Here is a 20326-nt window from a genome sequence, read left to right on the forward strand (position 1 = left end):
GCCAAAACTGTAGCCAAAAGTAACATCAGAAACAAAGTATTACTTCATTGTAAATAATACCTGGTCTGTGCATAAGTGTTAACAAAATTCAATCTCTTAAAAAAAAAAATCTTAATAGGGCCCAAGACGAGTTATAATTAAAAAAAACTTCCAGTGGGATGCATTATGAAAATGAGCCCAGTCTAGTCTTCAGAAAATTGTGTAAAAAGTCCCCAAGCTACACATACAAGCATTGGAAAGTAACATATTAAAACAAGTGGATTAGTACAATTACTCTCTAGTTTGTTCACCATGTAACTAACTTGCAGGACCTGTTTCTCTTTAGTATTCATTCCTCATGAGGAATACTTTATTGCATATTCTACACCCTCTGTCTGAAACAGACTAGTACAGGAAATAGGCACTCCACAGTTCAGATCAGAACAGAATTTGTCCTCATCATCATTCAACTCATGTAGACTATTATACTGATTCACTTTTTCATGTTACTTGTTCATTTAAATATTTCAATTCTGACAACAAAGCAGTTCAGTTGTCAAACGAATCAAACTCTTGGCATAGAATAGAAAAATAAGCAGTTAAGGGGAAACCTTGTGGATATCCTACCTAGGTGACATTTATTCTTTTAGAGAACCTCTATTTGGTCCAGTACTGGAATCACTAAGCTATAAATATAAGTTCAATATTTGTTCTACATGCCAAATACCTGGTTTTAAAAGTAAAAAAGAGGGCCAGTTGCTCAGTTGTACATTATACCTCATTTTTTCACCTCCTTAAGTATGTACTATACATGTTTACATCCTTTACAAATTTCTTCCCCAATTCTAGATTGGATTTATGGTACTGTGAAGGCAAGGAAGTAGTTTGGAATTAAATGTACAATTGATAAGGATATTATCATTTTGCTCTCAACTAACAGCAAGTACAGATTCAATATTACGAGGATGAAACAGATGCCTATCCCTTCTGAGGATAATGGCCAATGTAATAGAGATCAAGAAATTCAGAGTATATTGCTTTGACTCAAAACCGGAAGTGAATATCAAAATGTCAATATGCAAAAAAATTGTGCTTCGGTGAAGAGATTCTGTATCTCTAGAGTAGTGCTTCTCAAAGTGCTCCACGAAACTAAAGGGAGCAGCAGCTCAGTCCATGCTGCCATCCGTGGCTCCCCTTAGCTGCAAACGATGAACTGGAGCCAATGGGAGCTGTGAGAACTGCATGGCCACAATGCTGGTAAGTAAACAAACTGGCATGGTCAGTTAACATGGTTCTCAAAGTGGTTTTGCGGACCACTTTGAGAAGCACTACTCTAGAGCTATTCCTTGTTTTAATTATGCTTATGAATCTGCATCCCAGGCCTGGTTATTTGGTACCATTCCCAACTTTTAAGCTGAAGCATCACATGAATTGATCTCAGACAAATTGATTTGAAAAGATTTTTTATAACTGGATATGTGGCAATCACGTATGCAGAAAAAAACAGAAAGTATCAGCTTAGTAACACTTTCTTCTAAAGATCAGACCCTCACTGTAACTGAATTTTTTACTGAATTACTTTAAGACACTGAACTATTTTTGCCTCTTTTTTAGTCTTGTTTTGTTTAGATAGCTTGGACTTTTCTCTTAGCCGTATGAAAGGAGTTCCAATTAAAATCTAATGTTAGAGAGATAAAATGGAGATATTCAGGAATAAGAAGATGACTGTATATAAAAGGACACCTGACTCATTTTAAAGTAAGTATTTGAACAAATATTGGGAGTTATTTTCTCTGGGGATATACAGGCAGTCCTCGGGTTACGTACAAGATAGGGACTGTAGGTTTGTTCTTAAGTTGAATTTGTATGTAAGTCGGAACTAGTACATATTGTAGGGGAAACTCTAGCCAACATTTCTCCAGAGCTCAGTTTTATTCTCCCACACCTCACTTCCCTCAGTCCTTTATTCTCAAGCTGAGGTGTCTGCTGAGAAAAGCCGCTCCGCATCTCCCTGGTCTGCTGGGGGAGGGGGACGCTAGCTTTGCGTCTCCCTGGTCTACTGGGGGGAAGCAGCTAGTGCGGGGTTGCCTCACCCCGTTTGTAAGTAGGGATCCGATGTAAGTCGGATCCATGTAACCCGGGGACTGCCTGTAGCTTAAAATTATGAGATTTTAAAATAATAGCTTTGGGCAGCTTTCTGTTTAATGTCCAGTTTTGGGACCTTTGAGGTTAACTCAGATCATATTTTCAAGCTTTGTGCCACAACCATGAGGATCAAAAATAACACACTTTTATTTAAAGGGAAAGCTTTGATGCTTTAAATAAAATACCACATATGGTGAGAGTTGGCAATGGAATTGCAGCTTCTGTCCCTTCTCGGCTTTACACCTGATTGAGATTTTATGGCTTCTAGTGTTGCATCCATATTACACAGGGATGGTGCTCAAGGCAAGGAAAGCAAAAAAGTCAGTCTCTATCATGGTCCACTGCCTCTGAAGTTAGAGAGACAGAGGGTTAAGATGGTGCTCTGACTGTTGGTGTTGTGTATGCCCACACATGTAACTGTTTAGCTATTTAGACTTAAGAGTAACCCTGACTTTTTTCCATTGTAGTTTTACCCCAGGTCTATCTTTATTTAAATCTAGGGCTTGGAGAGTTGCAAATAGCATTACTGTATGTTATGTATTTAATTCCATGTCTCTCATAATATATATCATGTCTATTATTTACTCCTTATATGTCACAAATTATTCAATAAAGCAGTCATTTGGGTGTCAAAAAGCATCCACTAAGTATGAATTGAACAGCTGTATTTACTATTTTTTTCTGTTTTTATAAATTGAACTTTTATCCCTTCTCTCGGTGGCTTATGTAGTAGTACAGGTTTGGAATCATGTGGTAAGAGACGCACGCTAATAGCATAGGTGTACGCTGTCTCATTGTTGACAGGGTGTTGTGTCTTCAGTGCTGTGTACTACACTTTTTGAGGGAGGGTTGGTCACAAAAGATAACAATATTAAGGCAATTACTTTTGCTACACTACAGTTTATTGTAATGATTTCAAAGTTTCCAAATTACCATAAACTATCTTGTTACAATATTCTCTTCTCCAGAAATTAAAACTACACATTCCTGGAAAAACAAACATGTAAGGTAATGTGAATTAAATCACTTACCCATCATACTTGTATACATTAACTTCAAATAAGTTATCCTTAGCATGATTAGCATGTTCAGTTACTATGGAGAAAAACAAAAAACAAACAAACTTATTTATTCAAGCCTTCCTATTAAGCTAAGTTTCATAAACTTATCATGTAATGTTTCGTAAGTTCCAAAAACAAAATACCACATGAATGTGGCTGTCAAATAGAAAACATGAGACAAGGTTGGTGAAAGACTATCTTTTATTGGACCTCACATCAACAGAAGTTGGTCTATTAAAAGATATTCCCTCAGTAACCTTGTCTAACACCCTGAAACCAATAGTCAACTACATTCCATACAAGCAGAAAGCAAAATTATGTCTTAGCTTACTTTAAAATAAATATATATATATATAAATGGATTTTACAAGGAAACTGAAAAATTCATGTACATAAATGGTGCATTGCTATACTACTCATTTGTAATTGCAGGGCTACATTAAAAAGCAGTTACTACAGGTTGAACCTTTCTAGTCCAGTCCTCTCAGGACCTGACCGGTGCCGAAACAGAGAATTTGCTGAACCATGGGAGGTCAATATTGTCTAGCAACATTACTAACAAATCCACTGCTTACTGGATTCTTAGATGTTTATGGGTGAATTAGAGATAAACAGAAGCACAGAACACTGAGGGCCAGGATTGGTGGCTGTAAAACTTTATGGGATGGCAGGAGACTTAGCCACATCCATAGTAAGTGGACATCTGGCTAACTAAAATTGTGCTTGACAACGAATGTTGACAGGCCAGAGAATGCCACACTAGAGAAGTTCAACCTGTATTCCATTTCATACACTTATTGCAGAAAGCTGAGCTGTAAAAGGCATTTTCTTGAGTTGCTTTAAATAAATTTATATTTAATACAAGATTGAAGTGGAATATTAACTTTACTTACTAACAACATCAGTTGAGATAGAAGCTAGACTAAACAACGGAGCCACTTTTTGTTCATAGATCCTCTTCCCTTGCCGTTTTCCTCCATATGGATTAATGTATACAAGCAGCTGTTTTGGTCTAGATTCTGGGGGAGGAAAGTAAACGAACACCCCACATTGTTAGTATAAAAACAAGACAGTTTTCATAGAACTGAAAAACAAATTTAAATTATATTTAAATACATACTCAAAATATTTTGTTACTGAATACAGGCAATTTGGACAACAGATTTTATTACATCTCCTTGGTATGAGGATTAAATGAGCTCCTTCTTACATGGAAAGAGCAGCAGAAGTTCATATTACTGTCAGGCAGTTCTGCATTCATGTTGCCATCCACTAAAATTAAACAACGATTGCATCAGAGCTACAAATAACTAGATACAGGCTAAGATGGCCTTCTTTTTGGTAAACAATAATCAGAGAAACTGTATGCATCCAGTGGGTGAGATTAATATAGAAATAACCTTGTGTGGAAGGTATTACAAGAATAGAATTAGTAATAGCCAACTGAATAATCCTTCATGTGATAGAGAAGTGGCAAGTATATTTTGAAAAAATCGTATTCTGATCTATAGCAACATGCTCTGCAGATCTGAACTCAACATAATCTAAGAATATCTACCATTTCTGTCTGAAGTCTTGTTGAAAGGACTTCAATTTGACCCCAAAACCACCTATCACAAGAGGGCTATTCAACTGGACATCTTAAATGAGAATGATTTTTACTGCTAGAGGGCTTTAGGGTCACTATATTTTACTTACACTGGATCTTAACTGATTAATTTATTTCAAAGAGCAGGAGTTGGGAACCTTTTTTGGGTCAGGGGCCACTGACTCACAGAAAAATTAGTCAAGGGCCGCACAAAACCCCCCTAACGGAGAAGAGAAAGACACTTCCCACATTCCCCTTGAACCAGAACCAAGGGGGAAGGGGGCGAAACAGTGTAGTACATCTTGTACGCTCCAGCCTGTGGAGGGACAGCAGGGAAAGGAGGGCAAGTGACAGCATAGACTCCCCAAGGTGGGAGGGAGGGCTGATCCTTGGGGGCCATAACCAGGCAAACCAGGGGCCACATCCAGGCCCTGGACCTGAGGTTCTCCACCTGTGCTATAGAGGTATTGATTATTACCCCTATTTTTAAAAGGCAAGTTTAACTAAATAGACCGAGGTGGCCAACCCATTAGAGACGAAGAGCCAAAATAGCAATGGATAGAGTGCAAAGAGCCACATATTATATATTTATTTTTATATATCTATCCATGTAGATGCCGGTACTCTGGGGAGGGGGAAGATTTTGAGCAAAATACATACATACATAAATAAATAAAAATAAAAAATGCCATGCCAGGGGCACTCTTTAAAAGCTGCGTGTCCCAGCCACCCCAGGAAAAGAGGTGCATGCAATTCATTTAAGTTACGCAGATAGATATATATATATATATATATAGTACACAAAATATAGTGATAAAATAACATTACAGAACATTTTGCACAAGAGCCACTCTGACTGGGTTGAAACAGGAGGTGTGGGCTCTGGAGTGGGAATGAAGGATTTGGGTATGAGAAGGGATGAGAGGTGCAAGCTCTGGGAGGAAATTTGGGTGCAGGAGAAAGGAGAGAAGGGGATGCTGGCTCAGGGAGGGGGCTCCAGTATGGAGAGTGTTGGGGTCAGGTGGAGGGTGGGAGTGCTGAGCAAGCCACAGAGGCTTGTGGATGTGAGGCTGCAGGAGTTTGGGTTGGGGTAGGTGAGGAGCTCAGGGCAGGAAGGTGTTGGCAAGGTGTCAAAAGTGAATGGGTCAAATGGCATGGGATGTAGGGGTGGGGATCAAAGAATGTTAGGCACTAGGTTGGGGCTAGGAAGTCAGGTAACATTTTATTTGGATATTTGAAACGACCTCCCCTGGTCTGGAAAATCCCTCATTTGGGACCAGTCAGGTCCGGAGGGTGAAGATGTGCACTTGCAATAGAAACACATGCTGCTGGCTATAGGTGATCCACTAGTCATCTGGGTAGCATTTGAATCTCTCCTGAGTGGCTGCTCAAGTGCTCAGCTTACAAGGAACACTGCTCCAACCCTTCTGTCCCTCTTGAAGGAGACTAAGGGTGTGTCGACAAAACTATACCTGCGTCTACCCTACCGCTGAGTTCTGTCGACATGACTTCGACAGAACTCAGAAGTTTTGTCGACACTGCTAAACCTCATTTTACAAGGCATAACACCTTCTGTCGACAGAAGGTGTTATTGCCTGTAGGGTTGCGTCTAGACTACAGGGTTTTGTCGACAAAGCAGCTTGCTTTGTCGACAGAACTGAATGTGTCTAGACACTCTATGTCGACAGAAGTTTTGTCGACAGATACTGTCGACAAAACCCTGTAGTCTAGACGTACCCTATGGCACAAGTGAGTGTCAGGAATCACCAATGGGCAGTTACCATTTCATGAGACCTCTAGTACTGAAGGGACAGCACCATCTTCCAGCCGTTTCAACCTTCCAACAGATGTTTCCTTAGATCTCGGACAACTGAGAAATTTGAAAAACTTCTATCCACTCAGCAAAAAGATATCTCCTCTCGTCCATTCAAAGTTACAATAGTATGGAAAGTCTGAAAGCCCCACATTCCCCAATGCTTTACATAGTCATTTACACTTGGACAAATCGTTAAAAACCCTACTATTTTGATCTGTTATGGTTGGACATCCACTTTCCATAGGTATTAATGACTATTAAGTCTCCTTGTGGCAAAGGAGAATCAGACATTTGCTAGTTCAAATGCAGCATGCCTCCCCCAGGCCTCTCAAATGACCTCCCTGAGTGGGTCTAAGCTAGCCTTAAGATAGCCACATTATTAGAAATGACACTAATGTTATATATTTCAGTAATATAAATAACTTACTCTGTAACTCAAGTAATTCTTTAAGTGCCTGTATCCACTGGTTGCATAGTTGCTCATCAATGCACCAAAATGTTACTTCTCTGCACCGCCAGCGGTGTTTTTGTGCTCTTTTCACATAATACACTATATATAGATATAAAAAAAAACAAAGAAAAACATCTATACATTCTGTATTTATTACAAGTCTGAAAGGTGCTTAACATGGCTATGCCTCTTAACCCCACAATTAAGTTGTTTCAGAAAAAACAAGTCATCCTGAAGCACCTTAAAACTAACGAATTTATTTGGGCATAACCTTTCGCAGGCTGCAGCACACTTCATCAGAGGCATGAAACAGAAACTTAAGTTTGGCAGGGATATATACACACACGCACGCAAAGACTGGAATGTTACACTACTATGCGGACGACCAATGCTAAGAAGGCCAATTCAAACAGGGTGGATGTAGCTCACTCCCAACAGCCGCTGATAAGGTGAGTATCAAAAAGGGGGGAAAAAAATTACTTTTCGTAATGAGCTAGACATTCCCAGGCTCTATTCAGACCTCATCTTGCACAGTAAAATTTGTATATAAACTCCAGCTTTGCAGTTACATGCTGCAGTCTCGTTTTGAACATTTTTTGCTCGTGTATGGCAACTTTCAGGTCTATTACTAAGCATTCAGTTTCTGGCCAATGGGAGCTGTGAGGATTGTGCTGGGGGAAAGTGCAGACCACAGAGACAACCCTCCCCATGAGATGTCTCATTGCAGAGATGTATATTCTGGTGCCAGTAGCCAGCCGATCTAAGCGGAGTGGGGGGTGGGGGGGGAGAGAAACAGCAGACAGGGAACCTGCTCAAGATTCCCACTAAGCTGCAGGACACTGGAGGCCCGAAATATCATGGGTGGGCCATATCCAGCCTGCAGGCTGTATTTTGCCCTCCCCTATCCTTGATGATGTGCTGGAAGCTGTAGGTAATGCCCAGTCGCTTTCTTTCTTGGGTCTGTCCTGTAGTAGGTGACTTCTGGATACCCACTTGGCTCTGTCAATCTGTTTCTTATTAAGAAGGGTTATGACTTCATTGTGGAATCAAAGAGGAGATGAGACATGAAAGAAAGATTTTTAAAGTATCTTTAACAATAGCTTTGTATATAAAAACTCTTTGTATATCTCCTAGATTCAAATCCTCTTTAAAATATCTACAGATAATTACAGTTAAATAGTTACTGTAGCATTCTAAAAACAGGAGCTGTTTCACTACCTGTGAAAGCATGCGGCTTTGCCATTTTTTCCCATTTTCCACTGGTACATTTCTTGTCAGTTTCTTCTACAGCAATAATCTCAGAGGCAGGCACAAAACAATTTCCTGTACAAACAACGCATACGGAAATGGAACATTAATATAAACATATTAAAAGTCAACACTTGAAGTGTAAAATGTGTATTTCATATAAAATGTAGACTATGCACGTAAATATCAGAAGCAGATTTGGCAAAGCCATGCACAAGCAAAGACCAATCAGAAATACAGGGTCACAAAACCAGTCACTCAAAATTTGCCCAGACACGTGTCCATCAATTCTCTCCCTCCCCACTCCTAAGAGAAGGGCAAACAGGCCAAAGCTGAGTAGCACTGAAACCCCATGCATCAGGTCCCAATGCCTACAGTGGGAAGATGGGCCCAACCCAAAAGGGCAGGAGTCACTGCTCAGAAATGAGTGTGGGACTGGCTTGTTCTGCTAACCCCTTGAGCATGGACCTCTTTCATCCTTGCATACCAACTAACACTTTAAAAGTCATGTTCTTAGGGCAGGGGTGGGGCAATAATTTTTGGTTGAAGGCCATTCCAAGATTTTGGAAAGTGGTTAAGGATCACACTTTTCTTTGGAGGAGTTGAAGGGTCTACGATAGTGCAGAAGGGTGCACAGGATAAGGAAGTGGGGTGCAGGAGATGGTGTGAAGTCTGAGAGGGAATTTGGGTGAAGGAGGGGGTTCTGACCTGGGTCAGAGGTGTAGGCTCTGGGTGCCAGAGAGGATTGTGGCTTGGGGATGGGGTGTTGGAGGGGATGTACAGGGCCCAACCTAGCAGGTAGGTGTGACCCAGAGGAGGGAAGATGGGTGCGGGAGGGGCAGGGGTGCCAGAGGCATGCTCTGGCTGGGAGTCACTTACCAAAGTGTCTCCCGCCAGCATCCCTATAGCACCCCAAAGGCAAGCAAGGTTCCCTGACTGCTGCAGCCCAGGATCTTTTAAAACTACAGGCTGCTCCCTCCATTCAGCTCTGGAGCAGATGGGGGGGGGGGGAGGGGCTTGTGCTCCCCCACCCCCAGACCAATTGCTTAGATTCTATTGGTTAGTTGTTTCTGGCTAATAGGAGCTTAGGCTTGGGCTGGAGGCAGGGATATCGCACAAAGTTTTCCCCTCCCTCCAGAGCACAGAGACACATGGAGCAGCCCTGTGCTTAAATCAGCAGCAGCTGAGGGTTCCAGCAGAGGGGTCCATGGGCTGGATCCGGTAGCTTGGCCAGGAGATATCTTGTCCACCCCTGGCTTAGGGGGAAGTAGTATAAAAATCACAGGGAGCATCAATTGACGGTGACTGTGCTGGGGACTTTTGATAAAATATGACAGGATACCTCTGCTGTGCTAATTATGAGAAAAGCATCCTATTAACCTTTTCTATACCTCTATCATGTTCTCTTATTCACCTCCTTCAAAACATTTCCAGTCGTCTCAATTTCTCTTCAGATTTAAATCCCTTCCACGCATCATTGCTCCAGTTTTTTGAGATGAGACGACCAGAACTGGTCACAGTACTTCAGATGAAATCAAATCATTGATTTATATAAGGTCATTATAATATTTATGAAATCTACTGAAATCTTCATATTTCATGTGTTTTAAACAGCAGCTGTACATTGAGCCGAGATTTTTCACTAAGCCATGCATGATGGATAAAGATCTACACTAGGGATGTAAAATCCCATTTAATGATTTAAACAGTTAACCATTTAAACAGAGGCGGGTGTGGCTGGAGCAGCCCTTGCCCACACAGAGCCTGGCCAGAGCAGCGCACTGTGAGCAGGGGTGCTCCAATCTGGCTAGAACAGCTCCTACCCATGGTGGCCCTGGTCCTGTGCGCTGCAGGCAGGTGTGCTCTAGCCATAGACAAGTTTCACAATTCCTTCTGAATGTGGTCAGGCTTAGGCTCAGATGTATTCCTGGCAACAGAGAATTCCAGAGACATACCTGCTACAAAGAACATGTTGCCTGACAAATCTCCTTAGTTCTCAATCTTGGGAGTTTAATTTAAGCATTCTAGAGAAAGATAGCAAGCAACATGGCAGGTCAGAGGGGAAATGGCACCTCTCAGGAGTCTAAACCCTAGGGGTATGTATAACTACATTCTATTTTTGAAAGGATATGCAAATTCCACGGGAATTTGCATATCTTCTTTGAATTGTCTTCCATATCTCACTGTCGAAAGCAGATCTTTCAAAAGTGAAAGTAGTCTGGATGCTTTTTTGGGGGAAAAACCCTCTTTTTCAAAAAAAAAAAAATGTGTGAACCTCATTTTTCAGGAAGATTGCTTTTTTCAAAAAAGTGTTCTCCTCCCTCCCCCCCCCAAAATGCATCCAGACTACTTTCGCTTTCGAAACATCCACTTTCAAAAGTGAGCTCGGAAAAAGATATGCAAATTCCCACCGAATTTGCATATCCTCTTTCGAAAATAGAATGTAGTCTAGACATAGCCTAGGACTTGTATGTCAGTTGAACTGGAAATGCTAAGTTATTCAGGAGCAGCCAGCCAGCCAATACCAAATGTATTTTTGCACCACACTTATCACAACTTAGACCAGAACCACTCTCTGGATAAAGATCAGTCTCTTGTGATGGGCTCCAAATGCTCTTTGTCACGTGCAGTTAAGCTTTTTGAATCCTGGTAGCAATTATTCACTGTTCCTAAATTTCGGTCTCAGGAAGACTCTTCAGATGCAGATCCTGTGCGCCAGACACCCTTCTTGGCAGTGAGATACTACCTAGATTCTGGAACAATGCCTCAGCATCTGGGGGTTCAGGAGGACTAAGACACATTATCCTTACAGTCCATCTGATTGTGGGAGCCCTGGTTTCCTAGTTATCCTTTTAATTGCTCTGTCACAGCTTCTCCCTCAGTCTCTCCTCAAGCTTGTGCTACACAAAGAATGCTCAAAAATACACTAAGATTACATTCAAACCAGAGATTCTAATATAACTGGCATTTTCAAAAGAAAAATGGAGTTCATAGTTCTTTCAAGTTAGCCTACCTCTGAAGTCAAGAGATACTCTGAATTAGGGAAAGCTTCCAAGCAACCCGTATAACAATATGTAGGCTTGTGTACAAGATTTTGGGGGAAGAGTTAAATAATAGTTAGTGAAGCTACTGGAGTGTATGATGGACACTAATCTGCATAGTCTTTCTATATAGAAGTTAATTATTTAAAAGAGAGTAAGGACATTACAGGCTGGTACACAGGAATTTCTGTGGGGGGAGGAGAGGGTGCGGGCTATGGGAGGGGCTGCTGGCTGCACCGCTCCCACGGTCCAGCCTCACCCCTGGCCTCTCTCCGGGGAGAGAAACGGGGGAAAATCAGCTCCAGACTTCCCCTTGGTTGGCCAGAGCACAGGGGACGGAGGCTGGGGCAGCTTGCTACCTGTGCTTTTCCCTGGCCAGCCAGAGCATGGAGGGAGGTTGGCAGCACGTCACTGCTGCCTGTCCCATACCAGCCAGAATCAGCCCCATGGCGGACCATGAAGGACAGTGGGGGAGGGAAGATGGGTTTGCACTCTTCACACCCCTCCTGCGTACAGGCCTGCATTAATAACTCTTCACTCGCGGGTTTCACTTCTGTCTTTGTCTGGGAAGCACCAGTGAGGGTGATGAAAAGTATCTTGAAAATTCCATACAAAAACTGCTTATTCATTACTGGTGAATCCTTAGTTTTAACTAGGATTTGAGAAATTGCAGTTCCTTCTAGGAAGACTATATAATTTATGCCCTTACTATAATACTAGTACCAGACAGGCACACTGTCCTGACAGGAGAAGACTGCACCAACGTTAATGGAGTTAAGAAAAATGTACTCCATGAGAGAGGTAAACTTCCAGCTCTCCCTTCTCCAATACTTGCTCAAGATGGAGACTAATACCGAGAATATTTCCATATGGTTTTGGAAAGTTACCACACTAAATATCGATGGACAAATGTTACTGAGATGAATGTAGGGACTCACTTCACTCTTCCAATACAACAGTGTGGGGAAAACATATGGTCAAACAAACAGTAGCCTAGAATCCTTGTCCATTGCACTCTATTCCCTCCCCTTTTGTAGTTTGCCCTGAGCATTCATATTTGGGTGCCTATTTACAGAGACTAGCTGCTCTTTCATTGAATCTTACTTAAAAAAAAAAAAAAATCAGCCCTCCCTGACCCAAAACAGAACGACTTACTTGCCAACAGCCTGAAATGTAACCATAAAAACCCACCCAGAGAAATAAATAGTACGGCAACCCTCTGAGAATTGTGGAACAATTATTCCCCTTGAAAATAATCCACATTCCAAGTCTACTAACTCCATGTATCTCCATAACAGTATTACACTAGACTGTGCCACCATAGGAGGAGTTCACTACTGTTTACACTGGTGTGAGATCAATATCAGTCCCTATATGTACAATGAATTTTATTATGGGCTTTTATAGACTACCTTTTAAGTTAACAGAACATACATTGCTCAAGGATATAAAAAAGCAACTCCGTGAACCATGCAAGTTACATTAATGTAAACGGTGTTCACATCATGTTATGTCAGTAGGAGAGGCTCTTCCCTTGGCATAGCATGTCTTCACCAGATGTGGTGCAGCTGCATTCATGTAACATAGACTAGCCCTAAAAGTTCATCCTAGCTGAATGAACTTTAAACACCCATCTAGTTGAGTCCCCACACATGCACTCCCATCTGTATCAAGATTCAGTGGACATAGAATCTATTGTTGAAGCTTAATAAAGAAAGCAAGGTTCAAATACAATCTAGTAAAATCACCCTTCCCTTGTGGAAGCAACAGAATGATATATATTGCATGTATAAGGTTTCATGATTGACCTATTCAAGACTTAGTAAGACACAATTTCTCGGTTAAGAGGATTCATTCCATAAAGACTCATGTCCTACTTTTAATTTTACATACTCTACAACATAAGTCTCAAGATAGAGTCAGTGTTGCTTCAGAAAAACTCCTTTGTCACGTGAAAACTCATAGAATAGTGTGTTGAAAAGTCCACTGTATATCTAACAGCATATTCTGACACTTGTCTTTTTAATATTTCTAAACATAAGAACAGCCATACTGGGTCAGACCAAAGGTCTATCTAGCCCACAATCCTGTCTGCTGACAGTGGTCAATACCAGATGCCTCAGAGGGAGGGAACACAACAGGTAATCAATCATAACATAAAGTAATAATACATATTTTAGTGAATTATGAATATTAAAAGATGAATTCTAAATCAGAATATTACTTTAGATTACACTGTAACAGGCGCAACAATTTCCTGCCACAGAAATATGGACTTTTTGGACACCTAGTATTAAGAGGATTTCTTAGGCATAGAGTAATGTAATTTCCCCAACTCTGGTTATGCTAAAATCCAGACTTTTGAAGCTATGCACTGTAGAGACTAAGGATGTTAAATAGCAGTTAATTTACTAAACAAGTAGTCGAGGGAGAGCCCCACTGGGGCTCTTGTACATTTCAAAGGAGGAATGCAGAACACCCTGTGCAGCCCGGGGCCAGTGGGAAGTCCTGCTGGCTCTGGGCTGCACCTGGGTATGCCAGCTTTGAAATGTACAAGAGTCCCCAGTGGGAAGAGGGGGTACTTCAAAGGGCAGTGCCACACAGCTGAGCCCCAAAGTGCTAGTTGTGCGGCACTGCCCTTTGAAGTACCTCCTCTTCCCTCCTCCTTTGCTGAATATCTGATAGAGGCAGCAACGGGGAGGGGGAAATCAACTAGTTGACTGACTATCCGATAAGCATTTGCTTACTGGGTGGTCGACTAGTCTTTAACATCCTTAGTAGAGATACTGTCTGCCAATTACACGTTAGCAGAAGGACAAATTCAAAAGCCTAAACCTTATGTAAAGAAATGGATAACCTGTGCAGACTCTGTTCAGGATCTAAAAGCCATGGTGAAAATCCAGTTGTGGGTTTTGAAGGGCAGCTTAGCAGAGCTCTAGATTGGAGTTGGGGGTAATCTCTTAAGCTGTAAGCATGTGTATAGGATCCTTAAAAATGTGTTTTTTCCAATTCCTTTATCTTAAGAATAACTGCTCTCTCAAAGGGAACTGAGTGGTAACTTAAGTTGGGTCAACACATTACTCATAACCAGAGGAGGGAAAGTAAATGCAGGCACTGTCCTTTTAGGCAATCTGGCTTGTTGGGGATATCACAGTGTCAGGCACGGAGCCACGGAGCCTTAAAATCCCTGGTCAGGAGGGAGAGTATCACCAGTCTCTCCCAGGAGAAGTGATAACCTGGAGCTGGAAACCTGAAGGGGAGCCCCCTTCCTGGGCTGGGGGATGGGATGGGAGAAGGAGGAGGGGATATGAGCCTAGCTAGCTTAAAACTGTGACAAATGCATGTTTAAATACACAAGCACCAGAAAAATGTGATGAACACTGGTTACTATTGTGTTGCCAATCCTTTGGTTCCTCATCAGCTTTTCAGAATGACATTAGGATAATTGCCTGATGTAACTGAAGTTCAGAGTGTTTCTTTATAGATATACCCATTTCAAGAACAAGGTCAGAAAATAGAGTATGTTACTTATTGCTTTACAAATTCACATTTTATGCCATATTGACAAGTGACAGTACTTCATATTCTCTTTGCTTTCTCTTTATATCAAAAGAAAACAATTATTTCATTGAGACACAAGAAAAACAGGCACATGAGGGTGCATCTACACTGCACCCATAGCTCAAAATAAGATATGCAATTTGAACTACGCAAATTGCGTTATCTTATTTTGAAATCACTTATTTCAAAATTTGGCACTGTCTACACAGAACTTATTTAAGTATACTCAGTACAGCCAGGCTGACACACCAGCAGCCAGCAAGGGAGAATACTCAGAGCAAAGCTGCTTTCTGTAGGAAGGGCAAGGTACAGGTTAGTTATCAGGTGAGGCAGTCGGCAGGGATGTTCTGAGGTGGTGTACTGGGACATGGGTGGAACCCAAGTACCCTGGGCCTATAGAACTCACTGCTCCTGCTTGAGGATGCACTTCATTGGCTTTACAGCAGACAATCTGGGGAGAGGGGTGTTACTGTGAAACCTACATTTTACATCAAATTTCAAAACAAAAAAATTGGAAAAGAACCACACCTTAACTGATCACCTAGTTTAAAAAAAATGGCAAAGTTCCATTTTAATAGCCTGACAGCCCTAGAGGCTGGTGCCCTAAATGTCCTCAGAACAAGAACACATGGGTAATGTGACTCAGCCTACTGGCAGAGAGCCTAATTCTCACATTGCATGGTAATTCAGGATAAAGCCTTCTCAAATTTGCTCCTAAGGGAACAAATTGCACACAAAATATTTGTAAATTGTACATGTCAATAAATAAATGTGGAAGTTCCAGCATGGCACTAGGGAGCACAGGCCACTAGCTGGAAGGAGGTGGGAGATCATGCTGCAGTCCCACTCTAGGATAAACTCTGTACTGAGAATACACCTAAGAGCCAATCCAGCTCCAGAAATACCCCAAAGCCCTGTTCCTCCATGCCAGGTGCAGCACATGTGGGCAAGCAGTGCCAGCCCAAAAGGCTCCAAATATGGAAGGCATAGTATTGTGAGATCCAGATGTGGGATGAGAGGGTTCTGTGTCAGACAATGTGGGTGCAGGCAGCTCAGCAGGGGGCTCTGTATGCATAGGGGCTCATTCCTGCATAAAACAGAACCCTCTGTAAGGTCCAGATGAGGGTGGCTCAGTGGGGGATGGCACTATGCAATATATTTACTTGGACTCAGGTCTGTGTGCCAGATCCCTAGGTTTGAGCATAGGATTAGATAATTCAAAATCTAGGATTAAAATACAATGTAAATACTCAAGGCCACGGTTCCCTGATGTAGGTCAGCTGGTTCAATTCCTAGTCACCACAGGCTTACATTGCTGTGTAGATGTACCATTAGGCCTAGTGTGCATGACACAGTTGGGTCAATGCAAAGCAGCTTACATCAACTAATTATGTAAGCGTTTACACTTACATTTTGCCGTGATGATGTAACTACCTTGCTAAAACAATTCAATTGAACCTATGCAAGTGGCATAAAGATAGGTCTACACAGTTTCGTTTCTGTTTACAGACCAGGCCTTCACTTCCTGTTTTTTTTAAAAAAGTCAACTTCATACAACAGTACATTCAACAGAGAAGAAAGAACTTTGCTATTAAGTCAAATGTCTGGCAAAGTGTATAAAAAAAAAGTCAGAATTTACAATAAAGTGTCAGTCCTGCAATTAAAACCAAGTTTACAATACAGATTTAACAAATCTAGGTGTTAAATGTTGTGCCAAATGTTTATATTAGCAAATATGAAACTGCTAACGATAAAGTGTTTAGTGTGTAATAGATTTATTATACAAATAGTTCTTAATTAGGACATTTAAAGGGACACTTTAACACAAAAATAATTATCTTTGATACAAAAAAATCTGATACCTGACAAATATTACTCGCCATTTAATTCTATTTCAAGAATAATGTTTACATTAAGTACAGCCTGGTTTGTACCGAGGCATGCTACTTTTGTAGAGGATTAATTTGTGTTCTGTAAGTCTGGCACTGTATCTAAACAAAAACTTGTTAATTTTAAATAAAAATATATATATTAATACAAAAGTTGAGTAAGAGTTAAAGTTAACTAATAAGGTTCCCACAACCATGTGTTCCCTTGTGCACACAGTATGTACAGTGTATAATTCATTTGCTAAATTCATACAATTTCAGCTAAAGACTGAAAACCATAAGTCTGATCAATGTAAATCCAGACTAATTACTTGTAGTGTACTAGCTACAGTAAAAATTCTATTGTGGTAGGCACTGTACAGATACACATAAAAAGCCAGTCCCTACACCCAAAGAGCTCACAATATAGGTGTCACTCTAGAAAATCACATTATAATATGTGGACAAAAATATATTCAGTTATTTTTAAATGCAGCAAAAACATAACTCAGCATGTAAGAATGATTTAATGGTCAGGGCACTAACATGGGACTTGAGATAGCTAGCTTCAATGCCACTCTGCCACTGACTTCGTGTGACCATGTCAAATCACTTCATTATTCTCATGTCAGTCTCTCCACCCAGCCACTGAAATGGGAATAAAAGTACTTGCCTACTTCCAAGAACTATTATGAGGAGCAACATATTAAAGACTATGGAGCAGTTAGGGTGATAAGAAGGACCACAAACGTCTTGAGATAAATAAAACTGTTAAAATAAACATGACACTGCAAAAGGGGCGAAACACTATGTGTGCATAAGGTTGCATTGCATGCCTATCATAAAGGTGGAAATCATGGATTCTGTGACTGCCATGACTTCTGCACTCTGCCCAGCCCCTGCCACTCCAGATCTTTGAGCTTGTCCCCAAAGGACAGCCACTTCACTGCTGCAACTTGCCCCATGGACAACCAGGGCAGCTCCCCACCATCCCAAGTGGTGGCTTTCCTCCACCTCTACCCTAAAAGGAAGTGCCCTGGAGTCCCCATCTAAGATGTAGTCAGTTATATTTGGGGTGAAAGTCCACAGATAGGTCACAGGCGAACAAATTCACAGCCTGGGACCTATCCATGACTAAATCATAGTCTTACCTATGCGCACTACAGTAACATCTAAAAGGAAATTTTATACCTTTCCCATTCAGGAGGTTTCCAAAAAAGATTACTCCATTATTTCTAACATCAAATTTCTTCAAACTTGTCAGACACTTTTCTTCCAGTGAACTGAATGTGTACCCTAAGTCTGAAGTTAAGCCAGGTCCCCATGTGCACCAACTCCCGCAGAACCCCTCCACTCCCATGTGTAAACGTGAAACAGCTGAAAACTTCCAACATAAACCAAATAAATACCAAAATAAACACATATTAACATCCCTAGTACCCATTACCATGAAGCTAGACATTTGTATAGGCACAGCGATATGACTAGCAAGATTTAGCCTAAGACCCATAAGTCTTTGTGGCAGAGACAATCTTATTACATGAGCATAGCACCCAGCACAACAGGATCTTGACCAGGGTTGGGGAAAAGAGCTTCAGTGAGCTGGATCCAGTCTATCTAGAGGGCTGATCCAACCTGGGGTCACCCTGCCGCTCCCACACCACCAGGACAATCAAGACCTGGGGACAGGGAAGTACAAAGTCTCCTCTTGTCATCAGGGCGTTCTGAACAGCTAGTGGTTCTCTCTAGGTGCCTGGGGGAAAAGTCTTTACACACTCCCCATGCCCCTAGGCTAATCAGGGACTGTGGGTGGGGGAGCATGGAAGTGTCCTGGCCCAGCCAGCTTCTGAGGCAGGCTGGAGCCACTTCAAAAATCTGTGAAGTGGCCCCCCTTCTAAAATTATTGCCCTCCCCTGATCTTGACCCTTAGTTATGCTGTCATAGTAACTTAGAGGCCTCAAAACACCAGGCAACTACCATCTTTACACTTAAGAGGAAAGCATACTTGAGAAATACTGGAATTATTAAGTAGTCAGCTCAGCAAATACACACAGAGAACATTTCAACTGAAAATACACTATTTCACTGATGAAGTTTTTCCTGACATCTCAGATGTGATAAATGTATTAAGTTGTGGCTTGACTATGTTAATAGTCTGATGTTAGACTTGCTAGTTGTGATCACATATTACAGCTAAATTACACAACTACGATCACTCTCAAAGTGACTAATAGTCTCCTGCATATATAAAAAATTGGAACTTTTTCAGCTATTACTATTTTTATAGAATGCTCAGAAACAAAATTATGCACAGCTGGCCTTGTATCTACTGATAAACTCTTGAGGAGGGGTGGGGTAAGGGTGAGAAAAATCCCTTACTAAGGCCTTGTCAGATTATGAGGATTTTAATAAATGTGGTCCAAAGTCTATGCATGCAGCATTTCCCATAATTATGAAGTTACTTAGTGAAAAAACTCAAGAGCAGAAGTCCGCAAAGCTATTTTACTATTAATTCCCACCAGCTATTTAATCTGGTGCCCCCCAAAGTCCTGCCCTAAATATATGGCTTTCCTATTTTGCTCACAGCATGTCATCTGCTGCTTAAACCATTAACAAAGAGTAACGGATGACATAAAAGCTACTGTGTACTGCTCAATTTTTAAAAAAATCTATTTTTCAGTAGTACTCAAGAAGCTCCTAATAAATAATGCACCAAATATAGCATAGTGGGTTAAACACTACCCACTACAAAGAACTCCTCCAGAAGAGACCATTGCTTATCTGTGTTCACAGCGAGAGAAAAGAGCAGGAACCTTTGAAACGATATGTTCGTTCAGCAGAACTGTTCACAAGAGCTTGTACAGGACTGCTCACTGGTCTGCCTCCTTTACCACAGAGGTGGCTGGACATCGGAAAAGGTGCCTGATCATCACGCGGTTACCTCCTGTGCATGCCAGTGACGGCAAGGGCCCAAGCAGACAACAACAGATGCATCCTATGTCAACCTCCATAGCCCCTCCAGCCATACAACCTCGCACAGCGCAGAGCCCCTTCTACCGCACCCCACGTAGCCCCCACCACTGCCAGAGCGTCGCCAGCGTCCCCTACTACACCCCCGCCCCACAGCCCCTGCCAGGCAACCTCCCCCTCCCCCGGAGCCCCGCCCATCTCCGCCCAAGCCCGTCAGCGCCCCGCTACCGTCAGAGCCCCTCCCTCCCGCCGGGCCCCCTCACTCACCGCCGCGCCGGCGAGGCTGCGGATCCCGCCAGGACAGCAGCCCCCGCTCCCACTCTAAGGTGACCTCCCAGGCGCGCTGCCCGAGCGCCAGCGAGGAGACGAGCCGGGGCCGCCGCCGGCCGCCCACGGGCTCCTCCATGGGCGCTCAGTGCCGGGGCACGGCTGCCCCGCGACGCATGGCCAGGGCCGGAGGAGCCGCCCCGCTAGCGGACACCGGGATGGCGGCAGCCAGCGGCTAACGGGGCCCAGCCTCACCGCTAACCGGCTACTGCCCGGGGGCGGGGCGGCAACGTCAGCACGTATGCAAATCACCGACGGGGTGGGGTGGGGG

At 42.3% G+C, this 20326-nt stretch overlaps 1 protein-coding gene across 1 annotated transcript in view; it reads right to left on the minus strand.

Annotated features, from left to right (window-relative positions):
* The window catches only part of CERK (ceramide kinase), a 63801-nt gene extending 44017 nt beyond the window's left edge, over positions 1-19784 (minus strand). Inside the window, exons 1-5 of the mRNA XM_089778722.1 lie at positions 19700-19784; positions 8259-8363; positions 7017-7139; positions 4079-4204; positions 3156-3219 (exon numbers count right to left, since the gene is read on the minus strand). Coding sequence (XP_089634848.1) covers positions 3156-3219; positions 4079-4204; positions 7017-7139; positions 8259-8363; positions 19700-19784 — 503 coding nt within the window. The remainder of the gene's footprint in view (positions 1-3155; positions 3220-4078; positions 4205-7016; positions 7140-8258; positions 8364-19699) is intronic.
* Between the last annotated feature and the right edge of the window lie 542 nt (positions 19785-20326).

Source organism: Pelodiscus sinensis, chromosome 1, assembly GCF_052426305.1.
Source record: "Pelodiscus sinensis isolate ZL-2025 chromosome 1, ASM5242630v1, whole genome shotgun sequence".
Taxonomy (NCBI): domain Eukaryota; kingdom Metazoa; phylum Chordata; order Testudines; family Trionychidae; genus Pelodiscus; species Pelodiscus sinensis.